Source organism: Octodon degus, unplaced genomic scaffold (assembly GCF_000260255.1).
Source record: "Octodon degus isolate 3935 unplaced genomic scaffold, OctDeg1.0 scaffold00035, whole genome shotgun sequence".
Lineage (NCBI taxonomy): Eukaryota > Metazoa > Chordata > Mammalia > Rodentia > Octodontidae > Octodon > Octodon degus.
This window is the reverse complement of record NW_004524611.1, coordinates 1,282,041-1,309,665: the sequence shown is the minus strand read 5'-3', so window position 1 is coordinate 1,309,665 and position 27,625 is coordinate 1,282,041. Positions and strand designations below refer to the sequence as shown.

Sequence of the window (27,625 nt, the reverse complement as noted above, 5' to 3'; positions counted from 1 at the left end):
TTCACCCACATGAAAGCCATTTAACAATGCACAATGAATCACACCTTTCCTCCTTCCCCTCTTGCCAGTAGGCATGCAAAAAAACAGACACATCAACAGTATTTGCTCTACTTTGTAATTCTTTTGTTAGTACTGGGGATTGAACCCAGGCCTTTGCGTTGAGCTATATCTCCAGCCATTTGTATATCTTTACTTTTAGGCAGGGCCTTGCTAAATTGCCCAGGGGAGGCTGGGACTTGTGACCCTCCTACCTCAGCCTCCCTTGGTTCTGGGATTGCAGGCGTGGCCACCAGGCCAGGCTCTGCTGGAGATCTCGGCATATCCGCTTCCCTGCTGCACCCAGTGAAGACTGACACATTACAAATGGCGCCTCAAGCCATGGGGCAGGTCTCCAGTGCTGATGAGCCAAGAGTGGCATACCTGAGGCTGGGTGGTCCACACACTCTTGCATGAATCCTTCTCTGTGGACAGTGGGGCTTTGTATATGATGGCCACCAATCCTGAGCTGGGCTAGAAGACATGCTCAATGCCGCTCTGCCCCCCTCAGATCCATGAACCAAAGCCATGCCATAGCAGCTCACATCACCTACAACCTCTAGTCATGGACCTTCCAAACCATGGTGTGCCACAGAATGTCATTTCCACATAAAACTGGAGCTGGATCTCCAGTACCTAAACAGAAGGAAGAGGCTGCCATGATTCCCCAAGAGCTGAAGCAAGGCAGGTGGGAGCAACCTCCCCAGCGGGGGAATTCCCTCCCCATAGAGCTTGGAAATGAGCACCCTGAGTGCAGGCTCGGCCAGTGCAGCCAGCCCCTGCATCCGTCAGTAGAGCTGCACACGGGAACCCAGCCCTGGCCACAGGTTTGTGCATGGCCCGTGGCCTTCTTGGTATAGAGGCTGCACAGGGCCATCCCAGGGGACTGTGTAATGCTCACAGCGTGGATTATGTAGTCCCTGCCATTTCCTCCCAAGAGAGACTCAGGTCTCTGCCAGGGTTCAAGCTGGAGTGTGGCCCGAGATGCTGTCCCCGCACTGTCCAGCAGGGGCACTGCAAGTCCTGCAACAGGAGAGTTCTGAAGCGGAGGGTGGTATCGTGGGAGGCAGGAAGCAGGGAGGAAGAGGCAAACAAACACTAGCGCAAGATTCCTTTGGTAACAGAAATACACACTCTCCAAGTGAGCAAATCTCTCAGATGGGAGCAGCCAGGAGGGACCTGGGGCTGGGCTTGGCAAACAGAGTGGATGTCAGCCCTCAGGGCCTGAGCTTCCGGAAGTAATCGGTCCACCAGCTACCAGCACTGGGGTCCCCCAGGATCCATCAGTGACCCCACAGCAGGTGGGACAGCAGAGTGGGGTCCCACTCCTGGCTTGCAGCCCCCACCCAGATGCAGCGGGAGGCCAGGATGGAGGAGGGCACTGCACCTCTGCAATGCCTGCAATCACACTGTGATGCTGGTGGCACCGACGGGTTCATCATTCCACTAAGATTTCTGCACACTTTCTGATTTTTTTTTAAACAAGCAGAAGCCTCCACCAAACACCTCTGCCCTGCTCTGTTTGTCGAGGCTGACAATATGCTTCTCAAAGTCTCTGGACTCAAAACTCTGCTGAGACCAAAGACCCTGCAAAGAAATCTGGACACAGTCATGCTGCCGATGAATATGCCCCTTGCTGGTGCTGCACACAGGATGACGGTCCACACAGTCTGCGCCTTCCTCTGGTGTCCCACCGAGTGATAAATCCGCTCCCTGGGGGCAAAGAGGAATTCCAGAAGTAATTTACTGCGGTGTCACTCCTCAGTGCACTCGGATTTTCTTCAGTGCTGTGTAATTAGTAGATGCACATGCTTAGCAAATGGAGATTAGGGCAGAGAGCTTAAGCGCCCCTCGGCTGACAGGATGGATCACCAGCGCTCCCTGGCTTGTGTGCCTAAACTCGTACGGCACTTCACCTACGGTCTTGTGACTAGCCCAGCACTGTAACATAATGTGACATTGGGTTTAATTACAGGGCAGCCAGCTTTTAAGGAGCTCCCAACCCAGCTGAGTGCTTCTGCAGTAGGTAGCTTTGCCCAGTCCCTACTGCCGGGTCGGCCCACTAACATTGGAGTGTGGCCTGCAGGTACAGGTCTCTTGGAGGCCATACACTGGCCACTTAGTGTCACAAAATGCCCAGGTCCAACCCACGCGTTGCCAGAGCCAATGTGAAAGCTGAGCCCCATAAAGTCAGGGACTGGCAGGGTCCGTGTCTGGGACCAAATCCTAAGCTGTCCCTTGGAACTTGGGGTGTGTGGCCTCGGCCTCTTGCGACATTGACCTTGAAGGAGGCTGAGGTCACGTGCGGATACTGCAGGCTGAGCAAGGTCAGTGCCTGCTGCTGCTGTGTGAAGACCTCAGAGGACAGCGGAAATCACCGCTGCGTTTAGGGTTCTCACGAGCTGGCTCGAGCAGATCCGCTAAGGGAAAGCGGCTTCCTTCCGCGATGCTTTCAGAGCCTCCCCATTCACACAACCTTTGACCACTGCTGTAGGCGCCCGTCTGTGATAGAGCTAAGCCTAACTCGTTTTACCGATTTCCTGGCACTGCACGTTTTCCTGTTCACTTGTCATGCTAATACCAAATTCTGACCGAAAAAGAAATGCTGAATCAATAGTACCCCCATTTTATTTTGTTTTATTCTATTTTATTTTCAAATTTTGTTTTGAAGAAAAAAATAAACACCAAAACAATAGTTTAAAATTTCAAAACAAGATTAATGTCTAAATATAGTTCCAGGTGTCCATTTTAACTTAGAATTTCATCAGGAGCTACGTGAGATAAGGGTCCCCTCCCAGCACTCTCAGTGTTAGCTATTGTTATTGTTGTTATGATCTTGAGACATGGGCTCACTATGTTGACAAGGCCGGCTTAGAGCTGCACAATGCAAAATCCTCCTGCCCTAGCATGCTAGGGAGCAGAAACTACAGGTGTATCCCACCATGTGGATGGCTTTCCGCTGGTACTTTTTAGGATTGTTTTGTTTTGCTTTTGGTGCAGGGTCTCACTAGACAGCTCGGACTCCTAGCGATCCTCTTGTTTTCAGCCTCCCCGCTCCTCAGCGCTGGGATTACTGGCAAGCGCCACCACGTCCAGAATCGGCTGTTGGCTCAGTGTGCCTGGGGGTCGAGTCCTGGTCCTTGAGCTTGCCAAAGCAGGCGCTTAGTCCGCTGAGCTATCTCGCCGGCCCTACCATAGGTAATTTTGAAAGCAACAAAAGCACACACCGTTAATATAATTTAGATTTTTTTTGTGAACTCTTGAGAATCAAGTGTTTGCTAAGGAAGTCCTCAGCCACGGCTGTGTAGGACTCCCTCTGCCAGCGAGCAAGATGGAGTCGGCTTCGATCAGCTGACCCTCCACGTCCCGGTCCCCGCGGTGTGGACCCCGGCGGCTGCACACCCAGCAGGGCGCCGCACACCTCGGGTCACTGCGGGGGCGTCCAGAGCCGGCTGCGGTGCGGCTTCCCTCGCGTCCTGCCCAGGACCGCTTTAGGGTCCCACGCGCAGCCCAGCGCTCGGCTGGCAAGTTCTAATCTGCACCCTGCGGCAGAACCTGCTCGGCCTTCCCTCCCGCTCCGATCTCAGGCTTGCAAGCGCGTGGCCTGGTCCCGCGGAGGACGAAGCGGCCCGCGGAGGACGAAGCGGCCGGGGGCGCTGTCTTCTCCGGCCCGTGTCCACGCCTGCGGCGGACCGCGCAAGGCTGCCCGGCCTAGCGCACGAGCGCGGAGCCCGCCGGCCGGCCGCATCCTCGGGCTGCGCGGCAGCATCCGTCCGTCTGTGAGGCGCGCGAGCAGGAGCGACGTGGAGGAGGGAGGGTTTCCGCCTGCCTCTCCGCGAGCTGGGCGTCAGTTTCTCAGACTCAGGCCCTGGCTCGGATGGCAGCTGGGATGCGCCGGTCCCCATCACTGGACGCAACGCCCGACGCCCACAGCGGAAGGGACAGTTTTCGCGGGCTCACGGCTCCGGGGCTTGCGGGCCCCGGTCGGCTGCTCCAAGGCAGGAGCAGCGAGGGCGCGGCCCGTGGCGGAGGAAGGCGCAGGGGCCGCACGCAGACCTCCTGCCTCGCCAAGTCCTCCTCAGGGACCTGCCCCGGGCTCTGCTCACCCCGGAACGCTGGCCTGTACGTGTGTCCTCAAGAATGGAGAATCCGGGGGGCCCTGAGCAAGCAGGCCACCTTCCTAAGTCTCGGGGGTTTCTTCTGCACAATGCGAGTGCACCATCGAAGGACCGCGGGCCCTTGGGGCTGCCTTCCCAGGGTGCGCTCGGACGCCGCCGCCCCGTCCGCCTTGCGCAGTGGCGAGCTCCTGCTCCCGGCCGCCCGGCTGCGCGGCGCGTAGGGCTCCTCTGTCTTCTGCCTGCCGGTCCTCCTCTGAGAAGCCCGCGCGCCACTGCCCTTCGCCTCCCCACCGACCGGTGCACCAGGATCACCTGGAGATCTCTGTGCAGAGCCCCCGCGCCGCCTCGCGACTCCCGCGATGCCTCGGCCGGAAGCCAGGGAGTGTGCAGTTTTAATGCGATCACGCGTGACTCTAAGTCAACTCCAGGGAGTGCCGGAGCTGCCGCCCTACACCGACATCATGAAGCCTCTTAATTACGCTGTTGGCTAAGAATTAACAGAGTCTTAATTATCTACGACCACTGATTGACAATAAAAGGCACGAAATAGTTCGGTTTTATTCGAATTGAAGGCGAGATGTGAGCGCAGGGGACAGCGGCACTGGCTGGCGCGACGGGAGGCTCTCAGGGGCGCTCTAGGCCCCTGCACCGCGCCCAGCGACGGTCCTGCAGGCCTTGCGATGACTTCACGTGCAGGATCTTGTGCGGCTCGACGCAGCTGGTGCCCGCAGAGCTCTCCGAGAGCCATGCGCGCCCCTCACAGCTGGGGGCTGGGGGCTTGGACCGCTCACTCTACGGGAACTACCCCTGGTGACAAGGGATCATTTGACTTCGCTCTCACTGAATGCCAGCAACCCTAGCAGTTGTCACAGTGCTAGCTTTACTGGGGTGGAAACAGAGGGCCAGCAGGGTTGGCTGACGTCCTGACAGGCTCGAGGTGGGAGCAGGCGTCTGATCTGACTCGGCCTGCAGGGCATTTTCTGGCCCTCCGCTATCTTCCTTGCTGGGTGTCTGTGGATCTCACTCCAGGCCTGAAAGTTGTGCCGAACAGGACGCAGGAGGGCGGCACCAGGCCTGTGCTGATGCCGCATCCTCCACAGTGTCCCTGCTGACAGGTGCCCAGGCCTCAGGGGCTGTTGAGATTCCCGGAGCCGCTGTGCCCTGGGCTAGCTTCTCTCATCAGTGCGTGGCAAATGCCATTCAAGCTTCTGCAGGACCAGGGCAGAGAAAGTGTAGATGAGAAACAGGAAGGAATAGGACGGGGCTGGGCTCTGGGTGTGACTGTGGGTGCAGCCAGGACAGGGAAGGCCCTGGCTGGCTGTGGTACCTTTCTCCTCCGAAGCTCAGGGGCCCAATTCTCCCGGGACCCTCATTCCTGGGGGGCATCCACCAGGCTCTGCAGCTCACCCCAGAAGCCCCTGGTCCAGGACAAGACTCATTTTCTTCTGGATCAGGAATCAGAAAGCCACTGTCTCCTGGATTAGCTTAGCTTTTCATTGTGGGATGGAAGTGGGGTTCATTATGCTGCACAAAAGAAGCCAGGTGCAGAGAGACAAAGGCCACTGCGTCTCAGTGCCATGGGGAGCCCAGAGGAGTTGATCTCAGAGGAGAGGAGAGTGGATTGGGGGGTTCTGGGGGCTGAGGGCACTCAGCCACAGCTACCAGGTTGTGTAGGGAGGAAGGGAGGGCAAGGAGGGGAGAGTTCAGGGGTCCACAGGGTGGAGCAGTGCACTGTTCATTTCAAAAGCTGAAGAGGCCCAGCGAGGTGGTACATATCTGTAATCCCAGCCCTCAGGAGGCTGAGGCAGGAGAATCTCTGCAAATTCAAGACCAGCCTGGCTACAAAGTGAGCTCAAGGCCAGCCTGAACTGCATAGCAAGACCCTGTCTCAAAACAAACAAATCCCTTGAAGAAGGGATGCTGAATGTTTTTACCTTAAGGGAACAATACTTACTGGAGGATAAAAACGTGTCTAACATGATTTGAACATCATACAATGTATAGAAATATTGAAGCATCACATTGTAGCTCATACGTATGTACAAATTTATATTTTTACAAATTAGTTAAAAATTTTAAAAATGCATATTGAAATATAAACAACATGGAAGGTCAAACACATTGGCTAAATTGATAAATATACATTACCTCAACTCACCCCCAAAAAGATCAGCTCGGCGGACAGACCAAAGCCCAGCACTGCCACTTGGAAGACAGAGCTGAAACTACTGACTCAAAAACTTAAATGTAAAAAGTCACGGATGCTGGTGTGATCAAAATAAACAAAAAGAAAGCAGGGGCTATTGTCGTGGGGCTGGGGCAGCTGTGCAAAGGCTCAAAACACATCTATAAAAGGCAATTTTCTCCCAGCCTATAGCCGAGCAGCAGAGGAGCTAGGGGCTGGGTCCCCGGGTCGCCCGGGTCAAGGCATACGGGATTCAGAGAGCAGGTTATAGAGTGGATGCATCGCCTTCCCGGGAGACATGGGCTTTTCTTAAAAATTGATCATATTTTGGAACTTATGCAAAACCCTTCAACTCTCCAAAAGACTCATTCATAACGCTCATAGCCAACCTACAATAAAGTAAATGCTCATTTTAAAAAAAATGTCAGTGATTTAAACATAAGCTTAAAGCAGAAACAACACGGCACGGCGAGGCAGGTGTCGGGCTTGCCTCACTGGATTTTTCATGAATATTCTGTGTGATTTCACCCAACGACTGTCAGGCACTGAATAACCCGAGACTCAAAGGGGAAAACTGAAACAAAGTTTCAAAACATCTTGAAAATAGCAATGATGGAAATGTAATACAATGATATAAAATTCATACCAGTAAAAACTGTAATCAAAAAATGAATAATTTGCCAAGTCGATGGTCATCTTAATTTTATTTTATTTTTTGTAGTACCAGGGATTGAACTTGGGACCTTGCGCTTGCTAGGCAGGCACTTATGCTGCTGAGCATTAACCCAGCTCCCATCTTAATTTTAAAAAGGAGAGAAAAACATGAAACAAAAGTACCACGTACCCAAAATGAGGAGTTGATGTGAAAATAACCCTTACAAAAGAAGGGATAAAACAAGTCACATGCTGAGCAGAAAATTCTGCAGCTCACTTTTACAGCCTGGATAGAAGGGCGCCTTCAGAGGAAACCACAGCTCCCTGAAGGTGATCCCAGGAGAGGCAGAGTGTTTGCTCAGGACCAGTGTCCACAGAAGAAGCAGAGAAAGCCACGAGAGTGTTAAGCACTCTCTCTCTCACCTATTCTTAGGGAATTCTAGCAAACCACTACGCCTAAGAAAACTGCAGTGCTCCCTAAAACGCTCCAGAACTCTCCAAGCAGAAGGCCACGAGGGCTCATGTTATGTGCAGAAGTCTCACCTGTTCATATCTGTCCACCTTAACCAAACAAAACGATGGGGATTGAATCGAGCCTCCTGCTTAAGCCCGGATTTATTGGGACCTAACAGTGCTTATTCCAGAAATGAAAAGGTGACTCGGGACTAGGGAAGATTCTAAGAAGAAAATCTGGTTATCAATTTGATAGATGTCAAGAAAACATTTAACAAAATTCTACACTCATGATTTACCAAAATGCAGTATAAGACCATGTCAGATTCCTTCTTTGAAAAAGATCATTACAGTTTATACCAAAAGCCACACCTTTCTTATAATAGCGAAACCTTTGTGGTCTCACCATCATCAAAGGAGAAGAGAAAGGAAAAAGAAGAGGAATTGAGTAAGGGACGGTGCAGAGGAAGAGAGAGGATGGCATCTCTCTTGCCTGCAGAGGAAGGGCGGCTGGAGAGGGACTCAAGGCGCCTGCAGCCGCACCGCTAGCCTCATCCGTAGATCAATAGATCTCCCTACTCGGGAGAAAGAGCCTGGCACCAGTCACTTCTCAGGACGGGAGACTTCGGGGACCTTCCGCTCGCCAGCACTGTGCGCTCTGCCAGACTGCAATCTGCATGCCTGGTTTTTGTACTAGAGCATTAACCCAGACAATTGGGAGCATAAGATTTGGAAGAGGTGAGACTATCTCTGCTGACATGTGAGGTCACCGTCTCTGCAAAAGCAGAAGAGTCCCTGAGGACGGCTGCTTAGGGCCTCGGTGATTTCCGGCAACTGAGTCGTCTTCACAGATAAACAAAACTGCCAGCAGATACAATGGAACAGCATATGCAAATACAAAAGCAGGAATTTAATAAAATAAATCTAGACTAAACCTAGTTTTTAAAAAATGCAGAAATCTAAAAATAAAAATAGACCAATGGTTCTCTATGTATGTACATTATCACTTTTTCCCCCCAATTTTTTGCGATGTATTGCTATCTCAATGAAAATACCACTTCTTTTCTGAAGTGAAACAGGCATGCAGTTAGCTGTGGCCAAGCCTTGGGCAGCGGCTTAATCCAAGATGTGTGCTCGGTATGTGGAGGAGGAGTCAAAGTTAGAAGTTATCATGAAAATGTGAATTAAAAAGCAAAATGAGCTATACATAGGCTGCAGATCTATTATGGCCAAAAATGTAGAAGGCCCACTGTGAGGGTTAAGGCCACAGGGCGCTTGGGGTGGCGCGGCGTGGCGCCAGCACCAGACATTATTCTAGGTGCTTCCGGGTGACAGTGATTAGAGGTGGCTGTCCACTGTGATGTGGCTGGGCTCTCGTCAGAAGGAGCTGAACAGAGGAAAAGGGGACATGAAGAGGGAATCCAACAGTGGACCAGGGACAGCAAAACTGGTAAGTGAATACAGTTGTATTGGGTCTTTAGAGAGCTGGTCGCAGAGCAGAGAAATGGACAGAACCAAGTATTCTTGTTGTAAAACGCGTAGCCCCATTCGGGCGATGGGTTGGCCACAGGGACGCATGACAGGCAGGGTGCATGCCCCTCGGCCCCAATCGCAGGATGGTGCATGGCAAGGTGACCTGGGCACTGTGCACCCGTGTGTATTCTCTGTGACCCCTGGAGCCCCAGGACGTGCTTGCTCTTGCTGTCTCCGTGGCTTGTGTTGACAGTGCTGGGGACTGAACTTGATTCTTTGCCCGGAGCTTCACGCCCAGCCCTTTTTATTTCTATTTTGAAACTGGTTTTTGTAGGTTGCCTGGGCTGGGCTCAAACTTGCAATCATCTTGCCTCAGCCTTCCAGAATGTTGGGGTTCCTGGTATGCACCTCCAAGCCTGACTGAAAAAAAAAGCTCTTTTATCATAGTCATAACATCATAATAAGAACAATAACTTTGGTGTGGTGTAGTCTACAACCGTGTTAACTCTGGTGTTTTCACTGGGACCATGGGAAATCTTGTGATTCTGAGCTTGTGAGGCACTCATCTCTGCAGCCCCCAAGCTGGGGCTCTTCCTCGGCCATGCTGGGATGTTGTGGAGGACGCGGTGCTGTGGGCCACACCTGGAACTCCCCAGATGTGGAGCTCACTGGGAAGCCCTCCTCCTCCCTCTCACTCGCTCTGATCTCCGGCTGCTTCCCAGCTCCCTGTTAGCTCCACGGTGACCCCTCTTCCGGCCTCTGCTCCCTGGGCACAGGGCCGCTCTGGGATTCATCCTGCCACTTCTAGTCTCCGGGATAAAATACTCAGCACCCACAGCTTGAGAGATTGGCCGAGGCTCTAGGCCACAAGCCCTGGTCTACAGCCCGGTGCAGGACAGTGTTCAGCTCACTGAAGCCAGGAAGCAGGCTGAGAAGGGAGGCTGGAGGGGGATGCAAGGCACCTCGAGCCGAACCTCTAGCCTCATCAGTAGACCAATAGATCTCCCTACTCGGGAGAACGGCATCCGGGACCAGTCACATCTCAGGACAGGAGACTTCTGGGACCTTCCGCTCGCCACCACTGCACCCTCTGCCCAGACTCCTGTGGTTCCTTGGCTTCCAAGACGAGGTCCCTGCTTGCAAAGCCCCCGTGCCACCGCATCACTTTCCGAAGCGGCCTCGCTGCTCAGCTGTGCTCCACTCCTGTTCTGCCACCCTCTCTGTCTGGGTGACTGGCTGATGTCACTCTTGCCTGGCCAGGAGTGGAAGATGGCTTCTGTCCCCTTCATCCTCAAAGCCCCTAAGGGGCCCAGGGCTGAGGTCCTCTGGTGAGTACAGCGCCCTGGGTCATCAGCCTTCACACACAGGAAGCTTAGGGGACCCCTACACGTGCACCGTGTCACGCACTTCAGGCTCCTCACTTTGGGAGCGTGAGAGTGACCTGTGGCACAGATAGCTGCCCCCCCCCCCAGCCACTGATGGTCACCCGGAGCCCAGAACAGGTGTCCTGTGGCTGCAGCTTGGGTCCTGCAGGGAGGAACGGAAGCTCCCCAAGGTCCAGTGCGGAGCCCTGCCCCTGCCCAGCAATGCCCATGACGTGGAGTTCATGTTTGGCCCCAGATTTATGGACACTGATGGGCACTGGTTGGGATTCTGCCCAGAATGTCAGGCCTTGGCCTCTGGTGGCCTAGGGCTTATATGGGATAAGCAAGCAGGAAGTACAGAGCCAGAACAGCTTGCCAACTGAGGGTTGGTTTGTATAGTGTGCATCACGGAGACCAGCTCTGCATCGCAGTGACTGGGCTGCTTGCAAGACAGGAGCAGCCAGAACTGGGCCAGAAACTGTTACCTGGGCAACGACGAGACCCAAGCACATGGACTGGGGAGGAACGAACTCTGCAGAGCAGACATCTCCTGCCTATGGCGGCAGCGAAATACTCTGTCTTCCGTTCCAAGGACAGGCCCTTCTTGGGTGTGGTGCAGAGGGCACCCCGCTGGTGCCGGGCACCCCAACTTCAAGGTGCTCTGAGGAGAGGGATGGTGTGAAGCCACACAGCTGTGCCCACACAGGTGACCTGGCTTTGCAGGGCACTAGAATGCCAGGACCTCTGCTGGGTTGACTCCTCCGTCTACACTGCAGGGAGCCAGCCCCAAGCCCAGGGCCTGGCAGGCAAGCGACAGCTGCGCCTCTGGTGCACAGGAGGGAAGAGGCAGGTGGCAGAGCAGCCTGCAGCCCAGGACAGGCAGCCGCTGCAGGCTCACCCTGAGCACCACCGTGCCCTGCGTGGCCCATGAAAATCAGACCCGGCTGTACCTGGGGCCTGGCCCCTGCTCAGTGTGTCCCAGAACCCAGGCCACAGCCGTCTCTGAGGTCACCACATGGCATCCAGCTTCCCTGTGCACCTGGCCACACCTCTGAGTCCTCTGCCCAAGCCAAGTGCCAGCCCAACTCGGCTGACTCCGGGTCCTCACCGCTGCGCCCTCTCCGCCTGGCTCAGACCTGGAAACATCTGGGTCCCTTGTGGCCTCAGTGGCCCTGCTACTTGGAGTCCCTCTGCACATGGCAGCACTGTCCTTCCGGGGCTGGGCAGCTGCCCAGGAGCAGCGGCTGAGTACAGCTGTGAGCTTAGAATTTCCTGCCACCCTGGTACACTCAACTCTGCTCCACACAGGCTTGCCCTTCACCTGTGTCCCAGGCTTGAAGATCCCCCACGAATGCCACACAGCCTAGGGAGCTGACTACCACTAAGTTTAATGGGTTCCAGTGAGAAGTGACCACAGGTATGGGAGGAGTCCCTTTCCACAGGGCAGGGTGTGGTTATGGAGAGCACTGGGCTTTGCAGGATGAATAGGAGTTCCACGTAAGACATGAAAGCGTGAATACATAAGAGTGTATTTGGGGAAAGCAAGTTCCGCCCTGTTGGAGGGGGTGGTTATCACGAAGCTGAGCAGTAGCAGCCTTGCAAAGTTGCCGCTGAATGAAGTGCGGGCCCACAAGGCCACCGGCTCACATGCACGGATGGCGCACCTTGGAGGGTTTCCACCTTCCCTGGGCAGGGCTTTCCATCAGTCAGCTCCTCTACAACCTACACATGTGAGCAGTCTGAGTACAGCCCCTGGAGGTGGCAGGGCGGTGCAGGCTGAAGCAGGAGGATCTCATGGCTGAGCCAGGCCTGCGTATCTCAGGCACCTAGCAAGACCCTGTCTCAAAAGTTTGAAAAAGGGCTGGGAGTGTCACTCAGGGCGAAGGGCCTGTCTGCAATTCAATGAATGAATGAAAATCCCAAGGCAGCCGATTGCGGGGGTGGGGGAAGCTGGGGCTGGGGTGGAGGCCGCCATCTCACATGACCCACGAGCCCAGGCTTGGGGGCTAGAGGAGCGCCCCTGCCTCCAGCTCTGGCAAACCCTGAGTGTCCGCTGCAGGTCTGGGGGAGTGTGGCGGCCGCGGTGCAGCTCTTGCTCCATCGCTCGCTCCGTCTGTACCGGGATTCAATCCAGGGCCTTCGCACTGAGACACCCCAGCCTTCTGCGCTTTTCATTGTGAGCGAGGGTTTTGCCAAGCTGCCCGGCCCGCTCAAGCTTGCCACGTCCCGGCCACCTCAGCCCCGGGGCGCCCCCCCCAGCCACACGTGCGCTCCCCCCTTGCCTCAGCAGGCGCGTCCGGACGGCGCAGTGGAAACACAGGAGGGCTGGCTCCGTCTCTGTTTATTTGTGGCACTGAACGAAAACAGCAGACGGCCGTGGCCGGGGCGGTTGGCAGTGGCTGGGCCGCCCAGAGCGCTCAGCTGCGTGCTTCGGTGAGAAGCCCTGGCTGGCCGGAAGCAGCGGCGAAGCTGTCTGCCCTTTGTGCTAAAGTGGGATTTGTTCCACGGGGTCCTTTTGATTTCTGGCTCGCTTGGTTTTGCTGCAGCGAGCAGGAGTTCTGCAGATGTGCGTGGCTCGGGCTGGTGGCCAAGCCGCAGTCACGAAGCCCAGCCCCGACCCCATACCAGCGACCTGCCCCTGCCTGGCCCCTGGCGGTGGGCTCCGTACAGCGAGTCGGCGGCAGAGACCCGCTGCACCTCACAGCCCCGGGGTCGCGGTCACCTCTGGAGGACGCGAGTGCCCGACCCGAGACCAAGCAGACTCCGGCTCAAGGGTCAGCTCGCGCTCTGAGGGCGCCTGTGAGCTTCGTCCTCAAATGCCAAGGAGAAAGAATCCAACAGTTTAATCACCAGCAACGATCATCTTGGACAAGGCGATCTTGTCCCAGAGCGCACAGCAGCAGGGAGCTGTGACAGTGATTACTTCTCTTGATTTGTGGGCTTTGCCCTAGAGTTAGGACTCTGAACAAGGAGACGATTCTACCCACCCGTCTGCGGTCCAAGCGCAGGGCCCGGGGGACCGAGGCTGATTCTTCGCTGTGCGCAGACCTGAGACCCAGCTGCGGCCCTAGCCCTGCCGAGTGAGTCCCCGCCTCCTGACCCCAGGCTGGCTCTTGGCCACTCTGCATTCAGAGACGAGGCATTTATTTCCTTGGCACACCGTCCCCAGCAAGGACGTCCCGCGCCCGGGTCCCTCCGCACACGTTTGGCCTGTGTAGAGTTGCCACAGATCTTGTTCCTTGCCACAGGGGTCTCCAGCGGCAGTTGCTGGGTCTTCTGGGTGGAGGACTCCTGGGGCGGTGACAGGGTCTCCTGGGTGGGCTCCTACCAGGCCTGGCCTCTGCCGCACTTCACACTAGCAAGGGCACCTACAACCAAGACATGGGGTTACTCAGGCCGGCGGTGGCCGGGACGTGCACCGTCACCATGTAGAGGACACTTGCAGATGCTGTGCTGTGGGAAAGTGGGCAGGGACCGCGGGCGCAGCTCCCTGCCACTGTTCAGACCTAGAAGGTCCCCAAGGCCCCTGCTTTGGGAGGTGGTGGGGCACGGATGGGCGCTGTGCTCCTCACTGCAGAGTGCAGGCAGACCGTGTAGGAGGCAGGGCCTGCCTGGAGGTCGCTGGGGTGCGACCTGGAAGGTGGCTCCAGTCCCCAGCTGCTCCTGCAAGTGCCTCCTGGCGGTGTGGGGTGAACAGCTCGCTCACTCCTGCCCAGACTTGCAGCTCTGGGCCAGACACTCGAAGCTGAGCTCAAGGAAACCTCTCCTCCTAGGTGTGGGTCCCGCGTATGTTGTCGGGAGATGGGCCTGCTCACTAAGCCACCCTGCCCTGGCCTGACACAACCTCCCCATCCCCACGGGAAAGGACTCTGGTGGCAGCATGGTGGGGATGCCTGCTCCCCCCAGCACCTGAAATCTCAGTGTGGAGCCAGCAGAGGGTGTGAGTGGTCAGAGCCATCCCGGGGCCAGGAGGAGCAGGATGGGAGCCCCAGAGGAAGCAGGGAAAGAGGCCACAGGGAGGACGGGCAATGGGGACAGCACCGGGGGCACTTCCCAGAGAGCGGGGGGACAGAGAAGGGGGCAGCAACTGGCCCTCTGTAGGTGCTGGGGCTGAAGGCCACAGTGAGGTGCCCCAGGGTCCCCACTACCAGGCCCCTGGGTGGAGGGGAGCCCGTCACCTCCATGACTGGGGTTTGTTGCTTGTCTGAGAGCAGCACAAAAACCCACCACAGCACGCACGGAGGCCCAAGCAGGAAGTCTGTCTGCCCAGACAGTTTATTACGGGTCAGCGCCCGTCGCTGGGGGAGGAGGAGGAGGAGGAGGAGGAGGAGGGACAGGACAGAGGACAGGAGGTCGAGCGGCTGCACAGCTCAGACGTGCAGAAGGCAGGAGGGAGGTCAAGGTGGCAACAGGCAGCCAAGGCGCATACCTGCTTCCTGGCCCCGAGGGAGGAGCCCAAGGTCCCACTTACCCCCCTATGACTGAGTAAGACCCTGCCTCAACAGAAAAGATAAAGATGGGCTGGGAGATGTAGCTCAGTGGCAGAGCACCTGTGGGTTTGATCTCCAGACCCTCACAAAGAAAACCCTGCAGGTACTGCTTGGGACTCACGGGACAACTACACAAAAAACAGAATTAACCTGGCTACTGCGTGTGAGTGCAAATCCAAGTCCTTCGTCTCCTCCTCTCTCCTCTCCTTATAACTCTGACCAAGTTTGAGGAAGTTCTTTTCTACCTCAGAGAGAGCTTTTTAAAAGAAAATCAGAACTGGACATTGGATACTGGCAAGAGTCTCTACGTGGCTGCTGAGGTGAGCCGTGAGCTTTACTCTTCTGTTTGCTGGCTGGGGGATGCGATGGCTTCGGGGCAGCCCACCCTGCACTTAGGACCGGCCTCCTCTGGGCCTCACAGCTGTTTCTGATATCCTGCTGTCTTTCTTCTAGTGTCTTTGTCTGATTTTGGGGCCAGGGACACTGGCTGCGTGGGATGGGTCAGGCAGTCCTCTGCCTTTCTCAGGTTCTGGCATGAATGCGAGTTACCTGTTTGTGAGACTCTGTGGGGAAGCCACCTGGGTCCAGAAGGGGGAGGTGGGAAGAGAGGAGGAGGAGAGGACAGGAAGAGACTGGCCGGATCCAGGCCTGTATGAGGCACTACACCCCAGTCCTTTGACTTGGGGACAGGTTCTTGCTCTTTGCTAAATTGCTTGGGCGGGACTTGACCTTGGGTCCTCCTGCCTCAGCCTCCCACAGTGCTGGCATCACAAGTGTGTGCCCAAGGTGCGTGTCCCACCCTGGCCAGGTCCTGCCTGATGCATTTTGGGGGTAGGATGCTAACGTGTGGCCCATAGTGGGCAGCCAGCAACGAAGCAGATCCAGGAGGTGCGAGGCCGCGCGGATGCCCAGCGGATGGCCCCAGCTTGGCCACTCCATGCATGACACCACCTGCTGGGAGGCCAGCACCCTGGGTGGTGGCCTGTGCTCCTGGGGGAGCCACATGGGGCCTGCTGCCATGGGCACAGCTCCAAGGGCCACAGCAGAGGCAGTTCAGTGGCTGCCAGCTCCTGGCTCTATGGAGGCCTCTTTCCACTCCTCTTGGACAGGAAAACAGGCCGTGCGAGGGTCCCTGCTCTAGCCTTAGATGCCCACGGAGGAGGCTGGAACATCTGAGGCTCATCTTATTTTCAGGCACAGGGAAGATAGGCGGCATCTGACAAGGACGGCCATCGCCAGGGGCAGTGAGAGCCCCGGCAGCTCGTCGGGAGCCTGCAGGACGAGCCTGCAGCCCGCCCCAAGTCACACACACAAGCCATTTTCAGAAGAAAAAGGAAGGGAAGGCACATCTGGCTCCCGGGAGTCCCGGAGCAGAGGGGATTAGGACCCTGATGCCCCACAAGCAGGGAGGCCAGAGGCACCAAGAGCCGACACCCGACAGGTGGCTGGACCCAGGTGCCCTGTTATGCCAGGAGCCCCCAGAGAGCTGCCCCCCACTCCCCGGTAGGTAAGAAAAGAGAGGCAGACGGGCACACATCAGCTGGTTGTTGGAGAACTCAGAGCTTGGGTTTGCAGAGGACGGGAAAGACTGCAGGATGCCACACAGGACACTGAGCCAGCCTGCAGACCCCAGGAGGCTTTCGGAGGACTCAGGCTCACCCCAGGAGGCTTTCGGAGGACTCAGGCTCACATGGGCCGTGGTGCACTGGGATGCGCTACTCAGGGGTGGAAACTGTGTCTGCGACTGTTAACCCCTCGGCCAGCTACCTGGGGGTTCGGCTAGTGCTCCTGTTAACCCCTTTGGGCAGCTACCTGGGGGTTCGGCTAGTGCTTGTGTTAACCCCCTTGGCCAGCTAACTGGGGGTTCGGCTAGTGCTTGTGTTAACCCCCTCGGCCAGCTAACTGGGGGTTCAGCTGGTGACAGGGAAGGTAACTCAGGAGACCTGCTATGTGAAAAACTGGTCCTTCACAGAAGCCAGCCACAGGCCCACTGTGGTGTGTAGGCCTGTCACACCAACACTCTGGGAGGCTGAGGCAGGAGGATCCCCACCTCTAACAACTCAGGGGAGGCCTTGTCTTAAAATTGGGAAAAAAAAAAAAAAGAAAGAAAGAAAGAAAGAAAGAAAGAAAGAAAGAAAGAAAGAAAGAAAGAAAGAAAGAAAGAAAGAAAAGAAAGGAGCTGGGGATGCAGCTCAGCGTGAGAACACCGGGTCTGATCCCTAGGACTGCAACCAATCAATCCATACAAAGCTGGAAAACATCAGCAAAGACCAGCCTGACCTTGCAGCTGGACATCCCTGCAGCTGGAGCCGAAGGCAGCAGCTGCAGCATGAGTGCGTGATGCAGCTGAGCCTGGTGCCAGCAGCCCACCTCCCTGCCTGCCTGCCTGAGCTCCGCAGGCATGCTCCAGGCCGGGCAGCTCCGGCGCCCCTCCCTGCCTTGGCTCCCACTCTCCTCCTCCCTCAGGGCCCAAGTCAAGGCCGGCTGCTGCACCTGTCTGTACCCGTGGGCAGGTCCTGCCTGGGAAACCTGCAGCTGTAGCCAGGGAGGGCGGGGCTTGGCCTGGAACCTGGGGACTCCAGGCACAGGGTGGTGCTGCCCAGAGGAGTGCCAGGTAGACGCCTGGACACCTGTCCTCCTCGGCATCTGGCACATGCAGGCCGCAGCATCCACCTGCTCCCTGTGGGATAAGACAGAGCAGCAGGGGGTGGGGGTGGGGTTCAGTATTTTTGTTCGGCCCTGGGTTTGAACACATGGCCTGTGCACTGGGCGACACCCCGCCCTTTTTCATTGTTAGTGCTGAGGAGGGTCGTGCTGAGTTGTCCAGACTGGACTGCAACTGCAGTCCTCCTGCCTCCACCTCCCAATGTGCTGGGGTGCCGGGCGCACTCTAGCCAGCCCAACCAGCACAGGGGCTGCATTTCATGGGCCCTTTAGAGCCATCCTGTCCAGTTCTCCACATTTCCTGCTTTCTATGTCTGTGCAGAGTTCCACAGAAAAGGAACAGCAGGAAGGAGCCCACACTCTGGCTGCAGCCACCGTCTCCAGGACAGGGCCTGGGCCTCCCTGCCTGGAGTCTCCAAGCTGCGGGGGACTTCCCAGCACACTGGCTGGGGGCCTGCTGTTCTGCTGCAGGGTGACGAGGCACCTGCTCACAGCTAGAATAAGCCTGCACGTGCCCAAAGGTCACCAGGGAGGCACTGAGTCTGGGTGTCCCTGCTCTTGTTCAGGCTTGGGACTGGGGCCTCGGTGCCCAAGGAGCCTCCCGCCTGGCCCTGTGCTGCGTCCTGCCCACCTCTGCTACCTCAAGGATGGGGAGCATCTGCCCCAGCAGCCGAGCATCCAGCCTGCACATGGTGTCCTTGTCCTCTGCCCAGAGCAGGAGCCTGGGCTCCATAACCAGCACCGTCCACGCTGCGCCCCATTCAGCGACCCTTGCACAGCACACAACCTGGCCCCCTGAGCCAGGTTCACGTCATGTACAGAGGAGGGTGCACTCTGTGCTGGGAAACACAGAGCCTTGGGAAGGGGCTGGGCTCCCAGGTCGGTGCTTTCCACTCCACCCACTGCCAGCGAGCGAGCGGAGCAGAGGCGCAGAGAGTGGCCTTGCAGCTAAGGGACAGGTGCTGCCCACCACAAGTCCCTCACACCTGCAGGTCTGACTGCAGGACCCTGCTCCCCTGCAGCCGGGGGCTGAGGAAACACGACGTGCGCTATACAGACACGACAGGGAGAGGTGAAGTGTGCCCCTCCTGGAGCCCTCAGAGTGGGGTACCTTTGAGTGCTGGCCTGCAGGGAGAGGGACAGAGTGAAGGGAGGAGGAAAGAAGGAGGACAGGAGGAGGGAGGCTACTGGCTGCAGTCTGACACCTCGCCCCAGGTGTCCCCCGGCCCCCAGCCTGCTGCTCCTACGGTGCCCCTGCGGGTCAGGGTAATGGTCCAGCTAGAGTTCTGTCCCTGCTGCCCACTCACCTTCCTCAGCCTGGCAGCACCCGAGCCTGAGCGGATGGCATCCAGCAGGGCCTGCCGTGCATCTGCTGTGTCACCCAGGGGTCCTGGGCCGAGCCCAGGTGCGGCCCGGGGTGCAGGAGAAGCCTGGGGGGCTGGCAGGGGCAGAGGTGCTTCAGGGAGCACAGAGTCCTGGTAGCCACGGAGCTCTGCAGAGGCCGAAGAGGACACCTGGCAAGGAGATAGCGACATCAGGTGACCACAGTGAACTGGTTCAGGGCCAAGGTCACCTTGAAATCCACCTGCCAGGTACGGTCCCTTGTGGGTCCTCACAGGAGAAGGTGGGGCGGGTGCCACCCCAAACCAGGAGGGGCCTCACTGGAGCCCCGCCTGCTAGCTGCAAGCTGGTGGGGCTGTCACAGCTCTGGACACACGGGGTAGTGACTGTGTCCCCACGGGTCCCTCCTAGGACACAGCCCTCAGCTGGCCAGCTGGCCTGGCCTCGTGCATCTCCTCTGCTGTGGGCTCAGGACGTCTCTGAGGGCATCAGGGTGTAGACACCTGCCCCTGGCTGAGCTGCCTCATGGACCACAGGGCCACACCACCCTGGGCCACCCAGGACTCAGATCTAAGTTTCCCCAGCCAAGGACAGAGGTGTCTGTCTGGTTCTGGAGACAGGAGACACCCAGCACCACAGAGCGAGTAGGCCACTTTGTCTCGCACACCCTGTGCTGGCCAGGGGCCACGACCTTCCTGGACCCCACATCACATCAGTCCCAGAGCTGGCGCTGTCCCTCGGCCACCACCCCCAGTGCCGCTGTGTCTGCAGGGGCAGTGCTTGCTCTGGCGACTTTTGCCATCAGCATCTGCCCAGCTGCAGGGGAGGTGGGCAGCCCCCGACCCGCACCCCTGGGGGCCCTTACCTTCCTCAGGCCACGGCTGCCGCTGTGTCCCCGGATGGCCGCCAGCAGGGCTGAGCGCTCGCTGTCTGCCTCTGCGTAGGACAGTGTCCGGGACCCACGCTCTGCAGGGGGCTCTGCTGCCTGAGGGGTAACAAGATGACTCAGCGCACCACAGAGCTCCCAGATGGCCCTGAAGTGTGCCCGATGCCCTGCTTTCATGGGTGGTGCAGCTGCCTCTTGGCACTTTTTAGTACGTTGGGTCTCAGATGGTGATTTTTGCCCAAGCAGAGGCCACAGCAGGCTTCTGAGGACAGTCACGGCAGTGCAGTGGGCCAGGCGCACAAAGGTCTTCCTCTTCTTCTCCCTCCCTCTTCCTGCTTTTCCGTTTTTTGTTTGTTTGTTTGTTTGTTTGGCAGCTCTGGGTTGGAATCCAGGGCCTTTGCACTGGGCTGCAGCCCCAGCCCTTTTAGGAACTTTTTAAACTTTGAGATAGGGTCTCATTAAATCACTAGGTTGCCCAGACTGGGCTCTAATTTGTGAGCCTCCTGCCTCAGCCTCCCAGAGACCTGCAATAACGCTGTCCCCGCACCCTGGAAAGCTCCTTTAGGCCTGCCTGTGCTTCCCCCTCCAGGGCTCCTGGGTCTAGCTGGACAGTGAGCCAAGGAGAGGTGGGTAGCTCCTGAGGTATCTGTTCGGGCCACACCAAGGACAGCTGCCCGGGCCAGTGCCACACTGTGCTGAGGCCCTGCGGACTCGGGTGAGGCGTCCACATCCCTATCTTCGTGGGCTACCTTGGGCCAGCCACTTGGCCTCGCGGTGCCTCAGGTTCCCCACCCTGATGACGCTGGTTTAGCAGGAGAGTTCAAGCCCACATGTGGATGGGAAGCGCCACAAACTCATTCCTGCAGCAACGCAGAAGTGCAGGGTCCCCAACGGCAGTCCCCAGCTGTGGAGCTGTGTTGCCCTCCCGGGCCACATGGGACAGGGTCCCCCGGAGACCACAGAGAGGTGGAGCGATTCCCACCACCCGGGGGCAGCGTCCTTCTCCCAAGGCGGTACTGTGGCCTTGCCTGCCCCACAGGTCCAGGGTGACCAAGGAGGACAGACCCCATTGTGGACTTCGAGGGACAGAGCCAGTCTACAGCTGGTGCTGCTGGCTTCGCCTCCAGTCTCCTGCATCGCCTGACCTCTATCTCTGTGTCCAGGTGGGCTCAGGCTTGGCGGTCGGCACCACGGCAGAGCGGCCAGCAGTGAGTCCTTGTCGCGCAGCCTGCAGTGACTGTGTGGGGAGGCCCCCACCCCTCCACTTCCTGTCCACCGTGTGCTGCCCTCTGGAGCTCAGATGTCCTCAGAGCCAAGTGCTGAGCACTCAGTCCTAGGCTTGGTGTCACGCAGGGTGGGATCTCTAGGGGGCGGGGCCTGGCGGGGAGGGCATGGCGCTGACCTCAAAGAACAGTGGGGAGCTGGTCTCCCTCTTTCTGCTCACTGACCATAGGAGTGGCTGGCTTGGCCTCAAGCCCCAGTGTGTCCCTCACCCTCACCAAGTCCCTGGGGGCCAGGGCCGGTGGATGCCGGACCCGCCCCTGCCCCCCTCCTTGCCCACTCACCTTGCGGAGCCCGTCCTTCCCACCAGCCGCGTGGATGGCCTCCATCAGGGCGCTGTGCAGGCATGTGTCCTTTGGCACTGGCCTCTGGACCACGGGCCTGAATTTTTTCTTTGGCCCAAAAATGCTGGATGGGAAAGAGCCCTCCGGCTCGCTCATGGCCTCAGGGGCAGTGCTGGGACTGGCCACTGTCTCCAGAACAATGTGGCAGTGTGGGGGCTCTGGACCCCACCCCGAGCCGTTGGCCAGAGTCCCGCTGGGTGCCAGTGCACGGGACACATGTGCAGGGACCGGATGTGCCCCGTCCAGGGTGCGTGCAGGGTCGGAGGCCATGCTGGCTCTTAGGGCGTGGGACACAGGCTTCTCCCAGGGGCCACAGCTCTGACTTGTGGACCTGGGCTCCCTCCAGGAAGTGCGGCTTGGGGGTGAGCAGGGCTCTCTGTGGACGGGGGCAGGGCCATCCTCGCCCCCAACCAGTGGCATTCTCTGTGGGCTGCCGGCCGCCCTGCTGGGCCGGACACTGCCGGGCCCACGGGTGCCCATCTGCCAGGTGCTGCCACTCTGTGGCTCGGAGTCCCGGCCAGGTGCTGCATCTCCTCTGGCAGCCAGGGTCTGTGTGGGTGGCTCTGGACACCGGACCTCCGGTCCCTTCTCCATATCGCTGTGCGGCCTTGCGGCACTGGCAGGGGCTGGCACGGAGCCTATCCGCCGGGCGATGGCCGAGGCCACGTGCTGGCTGGACGTCCTTCTGTGCGGCCTGAGGAATGGGACCTCTGCCGTGCTCACCGCTGGCCCCTTCTGACCTGCAGCTGCCGAGAGCGGCCGCCCACGAGCTTGTGGGACAGCGGACACCACTGGGGCAGGGCTCGGCTGAGGTAGCTTTGCCAGCACTGGAGTGGGGGTGGCTGTGGTGGCGGCAGTGGTGGCCGTGGGTGTCCCCCTGGCTGCCGAGTGCCCCGTGGGCTGACCCGGGGGCTTCTCCGTAGACCCTCGCCTCCAAAACTCTTTCACCTTCCCAAGAGGCTGGGTCTCAGTGTCAACTCCAGGGGGCGAGGGCGCGAATGCCGCCCTGCTGCTGCCCCCCTGGGGGTTCACCAGGTTTCCTAGCTCGTCGATCTCAATGGCGCCCACGGACAGGGATGCACCGCGGTCGTAGCACCGTGCCTCCGCCCTGGGGGGCACGATCTTGTACGTGGTGAGGCCGTGCTTGAGCCCATAGCTGCCCGCCACTGTGTGGCCTCGCTGACACCAGGACGGGGCCCCCGGGATGCTGTCTGGCCCTGTGGTCTCTGTGCCCTCCACTCTCCTCAGGGCCTGCGTCCCCTCTCCAGGAGTGGAGCTGCGCATGCTGCCTGGCTCCTTTACACCTGGGTCAGCCATGGCAAGCTTCGTGGCCAGCGAGGCCACACTGGGCACCATCCTGGTGGCCTTCCCACCCTGGACTCCTAGGCTGGTGTCGGTGTCACGGGGCGGGGTCTCTCTCCCCTGGGGCCGGTCCTGCGAGGCTGCACACGTGGCGCCCACCGTGCTGGGTGTGCCCGCATTGCTGTTGCTGTTTGACACTAGCATCACATGCCCAGGATCGTCCCCAACCTCCCCGATGAAGGTCACCGGGATGGCGTCGGTGCCCATGTCCACGTCCACACCGTCCTGTGCATAGTGGCTCCACGTACCGTTTATGGAGTTAGTCACAGAGCTGGAGTCTGTGTCGTAGCTGTCCTCCATCTCTGCAAGGGATAGGTGCCAGTCAACAGCCTGCGCCGCGGAAGCGATCCCCACCCTCAGGGAGCAAGCCCGCAGCCTCCCTGCACTGTCTTTCATGTCTGTGACAGGGCGCCTGGGAGAGTGTGGCTCTGGGTTTTGTGGCCTGCGGGTTCCCGGAGCCAGAGCCTTGGCTTCCACAGTGCACCATGGGAACCCTCTGCAGACCAGGGCGGTCCAGGGCCTGACCGGGAGCCAGAACCTCCTTTACCTTCATGGGGCCTTTGGGGGACAGAGCACGGCCCTCCGCTGGAAGCACGCCCCACACGTGCACTGAAGTCACCTGTCTGCACCTGCCCTGGCAGCACCACTCCCCACATGGGGGCTGGGGTGGGCACCACAAGCGGCCTGCTGTGGGCCAGGGCCGTGCGACGCCCCAAGACATGCACCACGCCCTGGCAAGTGAGCAACTTATCTTCCCGAGGCCGCTGTCTACACCCAGGCACGGCAGGGCCCGCGGGAGGCTGAGGTAGAAGGAACGAGACTCCAGACCACCCTGAAGTACGCAGGCACTCATGTTGGAAAATCAAAAGTGAGGACCTTGCTTCTTTTTGTGCCAGTCTGTGTTTCTTCAGCTATTTGAGCATTCTACAGTGTCTTGTGGTGCGTGTAAAATTCTTTTTAAGGTATAGACAGAATCAGTATTTTGAACCAGCAGGCCTAACAGCGCCGCTGTCACACTGAGCCACCTCCCCTACTTTTTTATTGTTCATTTTGAGACAGGGTCTCAGTTGCTGAGTTGCCCACGTTGGGTTCAAACTCATTCCTCCTGCCTCAGCTTCCCAGAGTGCTGCGACCCTGGCCCACAGCGACGCGGGTCTCCCCCGCCTCAGCGCCACACCACACCGCACTGTGGCAGCACACGGCAGGTCTACTCACCGTCCTGGCCTCCGAGGGCCGCTGCCTGGGCGCTGTAGAAGTGCGAAGTGCTGAAGAGGTCCCCGTCGGTGGAGGTCACCACGGCCACCTCGCTCCTGGGGAAAACAAGGAGACAGGGGCCGCCCACACCGGCTCAGGGAGCTGCTTCCTGGCCAGGTTTGGGAAGAGGTGGCTCAGGTTCGGCTCAAGGAGTCCCACACTCTGCAGGCCATGTCTTTAGGGCACTTAGGCAGCCACAGAGGACCCTCACAGGAGAGGACTCCGGAGCTGCTTCAGAAGGGGCTATCAGGCAGGCGAGAGCGTGCAAAGGGAGGCAGAGGATTGGGGGCTTCAGGGCAATGTGCTTTTGCTATAATAAATGTCTTCTAAAATTTAAACATTTGCCTTACATTTCACTCATAGCCCATGTGTCAGATGTGTGCACACAAGTGTGTGCTAGATATGGCATGAGTGTGGTGTCGGCGATACACAGTGTGCATGTGTTGTGTGTACACGTGGCCCTTAATGCCAACCGTACCACACACAGATTCTGTCCACCTGCAAGGTGACGTGTGCCTCATCCTGCTGCGCAGTGGGTTTTGTTTCTTCCCCAGACTGCAAAGCACCTGGAGCTGGTCGTTGGAGTGGCACCCGGAGCCCGGGTGGCACCTGTGCAAGTTGGCCAGGTCTCCTGGGCCGTGGTCAGTGACCCTGAGACCCAAGGTGAAGGCTGCAGGCTGGCCCTGCTGTGAAGCCTGTGGCTGGGAGAGCGGGCAGGCACGAGGAGGCTTTCTGGCCGCCGCACAGCACCAGCTCACGCAGCGTCTGCGCTGCACCCTCGGCACCTGCCTGTGCCCTGAACCCCGAGGGTGGCCTGTCCTCAAGAAGCAGTCTGAGCTGTGTGCCCAGGCTGACATCTACACAGGGGCACTGGGATCCGACCCTGCGGAATCAGGTACCCAGCCCACCATGATGGAGGTGACAGCAACTGAGGACAGCGCCCTCCCTACTGCACGGAGAGCCTGCAGGAGGCCTGCAGCTGTGGCCTGCCTGCCTCACGCCTGCCTGAGCAGAGTGCCAGCGCACATACCGGCTTGCTGTGCTCCTCCAAAAGCACGCAGGGTGGGCGTGTGGGCACCAGCACCGCAGGGGCGAGAGATCACGCACAGAGGAACCAACAGCTCCCGCAGCATCCACAGCCAGCCCCTGCCCCATAGCCCGCCCAGCTGCCCAGCCAGGTGCTGGATCTGCTCGGTGACCAGTGGCCAATGTAGTCCTGGGGCATGGAGGGAGGTCGCTGGAGACTGCAGCCGTCCTGCAGAGAGTGGGCTCCCATGTTGTGCGCCCCGGGACGATGCCATGTGCGACACAACTGCTGCCAAAGCAACTTGGAAGCTGCAGCTGCAAGGGCGCTGGCCTGTGCTCTCCTGTCGGGCAGGGAGCCCAGCACAGCGTCTCCAGTCTTTAGTGAGAGCCAAAGTCTCCTTGGCCGGTAGTTAAACCAGAACTGATGTGGGTCCCTGGTCACTGGGCCCAGACAATGGCTCAGGACCATGGTAGGCATAAGGTCTCCTGATGCAATGCTGTCTCCATCTGGATAAGTGCATCTTTCTCTCTTAGGGACTGTGTCCTTTGGGAGCCAGGAAGTGGCCCAGGATCCTTGGGAGCCCAGGATCCCTCCCCACTAGCGTCCTTTGTCAGGCCGGCCGGACAAAGGGGCTGGCTGAGGGTGCACGTGTGTGGGGGCCGTGGCTTCAGGCCGCAGAGCACATGGCCGCCAGCCATTCTGCCCTGGGACCGGACTGGCTCGAATGCATCTTATGGAGGCCTTTTCTTCTGCGTGGACTGTGGCGCTATGAGACATTTGTGATTAAATATCTAATAAAATAAACGGCACAGGGAAATACAGAAACTGACAGACAAAACAGTGCTGGAGATAGAAAACAGAGAACTCAGAGAATGCTCATCCTTCACACCGGGTGAAGGGCCCAGCTACACACCACGAGACACACACTTCTACATCAGCACGTGTCTTCTGTCACACGATGCTGGTCACATCATTCTAGGGATGCCAGAAATGAACAGGAATTGGGCCCTTGTCATGGCGGCCCAGGGGAGCCTCAAAGCCTCACGAGGTCCCACCTGGGACTTGCTCAAAGGTGGCTGAGTGTGGAGTGCGTGGAGCTGGGGTCAAGGGTGTGAGACCTCGGGTGGGAGCTGTGACAAGGCGTAAGGGACAGAAAGGGGCTGGCTGCCCGCTGGGTTGCTGGCCCTTGCTCTCTCCCACCTGCCACAAAGTCTCTCTCTGCTGGGACGCCCTCAGCCACGTCGCCTGCCCTGGACAAGCTGGCCGTGGGCTGGACCCTCTGCACGCTGCAAATGGCAACCCTTCCTTGCCTGACTTGTGGGTGTCAGGTGCTTCATCTCAGGAAGGCAAACGTGGAACAGATTTAAGACGCTACTTCCACTGATTTTGTAAATGCTTCACTAGAAATTAAATGGTGAAATAAGAAGTTGTCCTGGACCAACAAAGGCGTGATGAATCAGAAACACAGTGCTGCTGGCTTTGACTCGAGAGCTGAGCCACAGCACACAAACGGCGCTGCACTCTGCCAGCGGCTGGAGGCCTCGGCCTCTATTTTAATAACTTGGCTAGAGAAAGGAAAAACCTAACATAACATGGATACAAAAGAAGTGGCATTATTTATGCAATGGGACATTGCTCAACTATAAAAAAGGTGAACTTGAGGCTTTTATATGCAAAGGGGTGCAACTAGAAACTGCTTCCGAGTGAAACAGCAGACCTGCCTGTGCACACAGCAGGCACCGGGAAGGCACAATAGGTGCTGTGCACGGGACAACATCTGTTCAAAGGAAGGAACAACTGGGACGAGGAAAAAGAGAAAAGAAGGAAGGAAAGGAGAAAGAAACAGACACGCGTGTACACAGGACAGCTTAGACAACTGTACTGCCGATTTCTGCTGATCTACTGAAAAGAACAAAGAATGCTTAAATTTTTTTTAATTTTTTGACCAATTTTGCATGCTTATATCTGGTAACCTGAGCAAATGATTTGAAGACAACAATGTGCAATATACAACCACTGTGGAATTAAAAAAAATTTTTTTAAATGACAAGAACTGAACAGCCTTCCATGTTTTTATATGAAGACCCTAAAGCCCGAGAGCGCAGCAGAAGCATGCAGTGTTTTACAGCGGTAACCATGACAACCACGAAGTGTGGGCAGAAGGCCAGGCTGAGGCTTCATCTGTGTGATGTTGGGAAATAGCAGGTCATGTGACTAGAGGTCAGACAATTACGGTGGCATGGAGGCACCCAGTGCTCTGGGAGGCTGAGGTGGGACAACTGTCACTTGGGGCCCAGCCCAGGCAGCTTAGTGATTTAAGGGGACCCTATCTCAAAATAAACAGTATCTTTAGACCATAATGATAAGAGAACTATCAGATATAGGCAGTTAAATATCACCTGGTCTTTTATATGAGAAACCCAAAGTGTGCATAATTTAAAGAGCAAAGTAAGAAAGAGATGACAAGAGACAGGGCAGGAGGCCTTTTGTGGATGGAGGGGACCGCAGGGTGCGTGTGAGGAGAATGAGACGGGAGAGGTGGTAGTAAATAACAAGGAATGGGTGTGACTGGTGCCCATGCCAGGCGCCTCAGTGACGGTGTGCATCACGAACAGCCAAACGGCACTACTAGAACTAAGAAGCAATAATGGGCTGGGGATGGAGCGCAGGGAGGCGCCCTGGGTTCAGGCCCC

The 27,625-nt window shown here is 57.8% G+C and overlaps 1 protein-coding gene across 1 annotated transcript in view; it reads right to left on the bottom strand.

The window, feature by feature from the left end:
• Positions 1-4,747: 4,747 nt before the first annotated feature.
• Positions 4,748-27,625, bottom strand: part of LOC111816580 (protein cordon-bleu-like) — a 54,829-nt gene continuing 31,951 nt past the window's right edge. The window contains exons 4-8 of the mRNA XM_023714323.1: positions 23,867-23,961; positions 21,230-22,953; positions 19,644-19,763; positions 18,745-18,951; positions 4,748-5,362 (exon numbers count right to left, since the gene is read on the bottom strand). Of these exons, the coding sequence (XP_023570091.1) occupies positions 5,321-5,362; positions 18,745-18,951; positions 19,644-19,763; positions 21,230-22,951 (2,091 nt within the window). The 5' untranslated portion in view covers positions 22,952-22,953; positions 23,867-23,961 and the 3' untranslated portion in view covers positions 4,748-5,320. The remainder of the gene's footprint in view (positions 5,363-18,744; positions 18,952-19,643; positions 19,764-21,229; positions 22,954-23,866; positions 23,962-27,625) is intronic.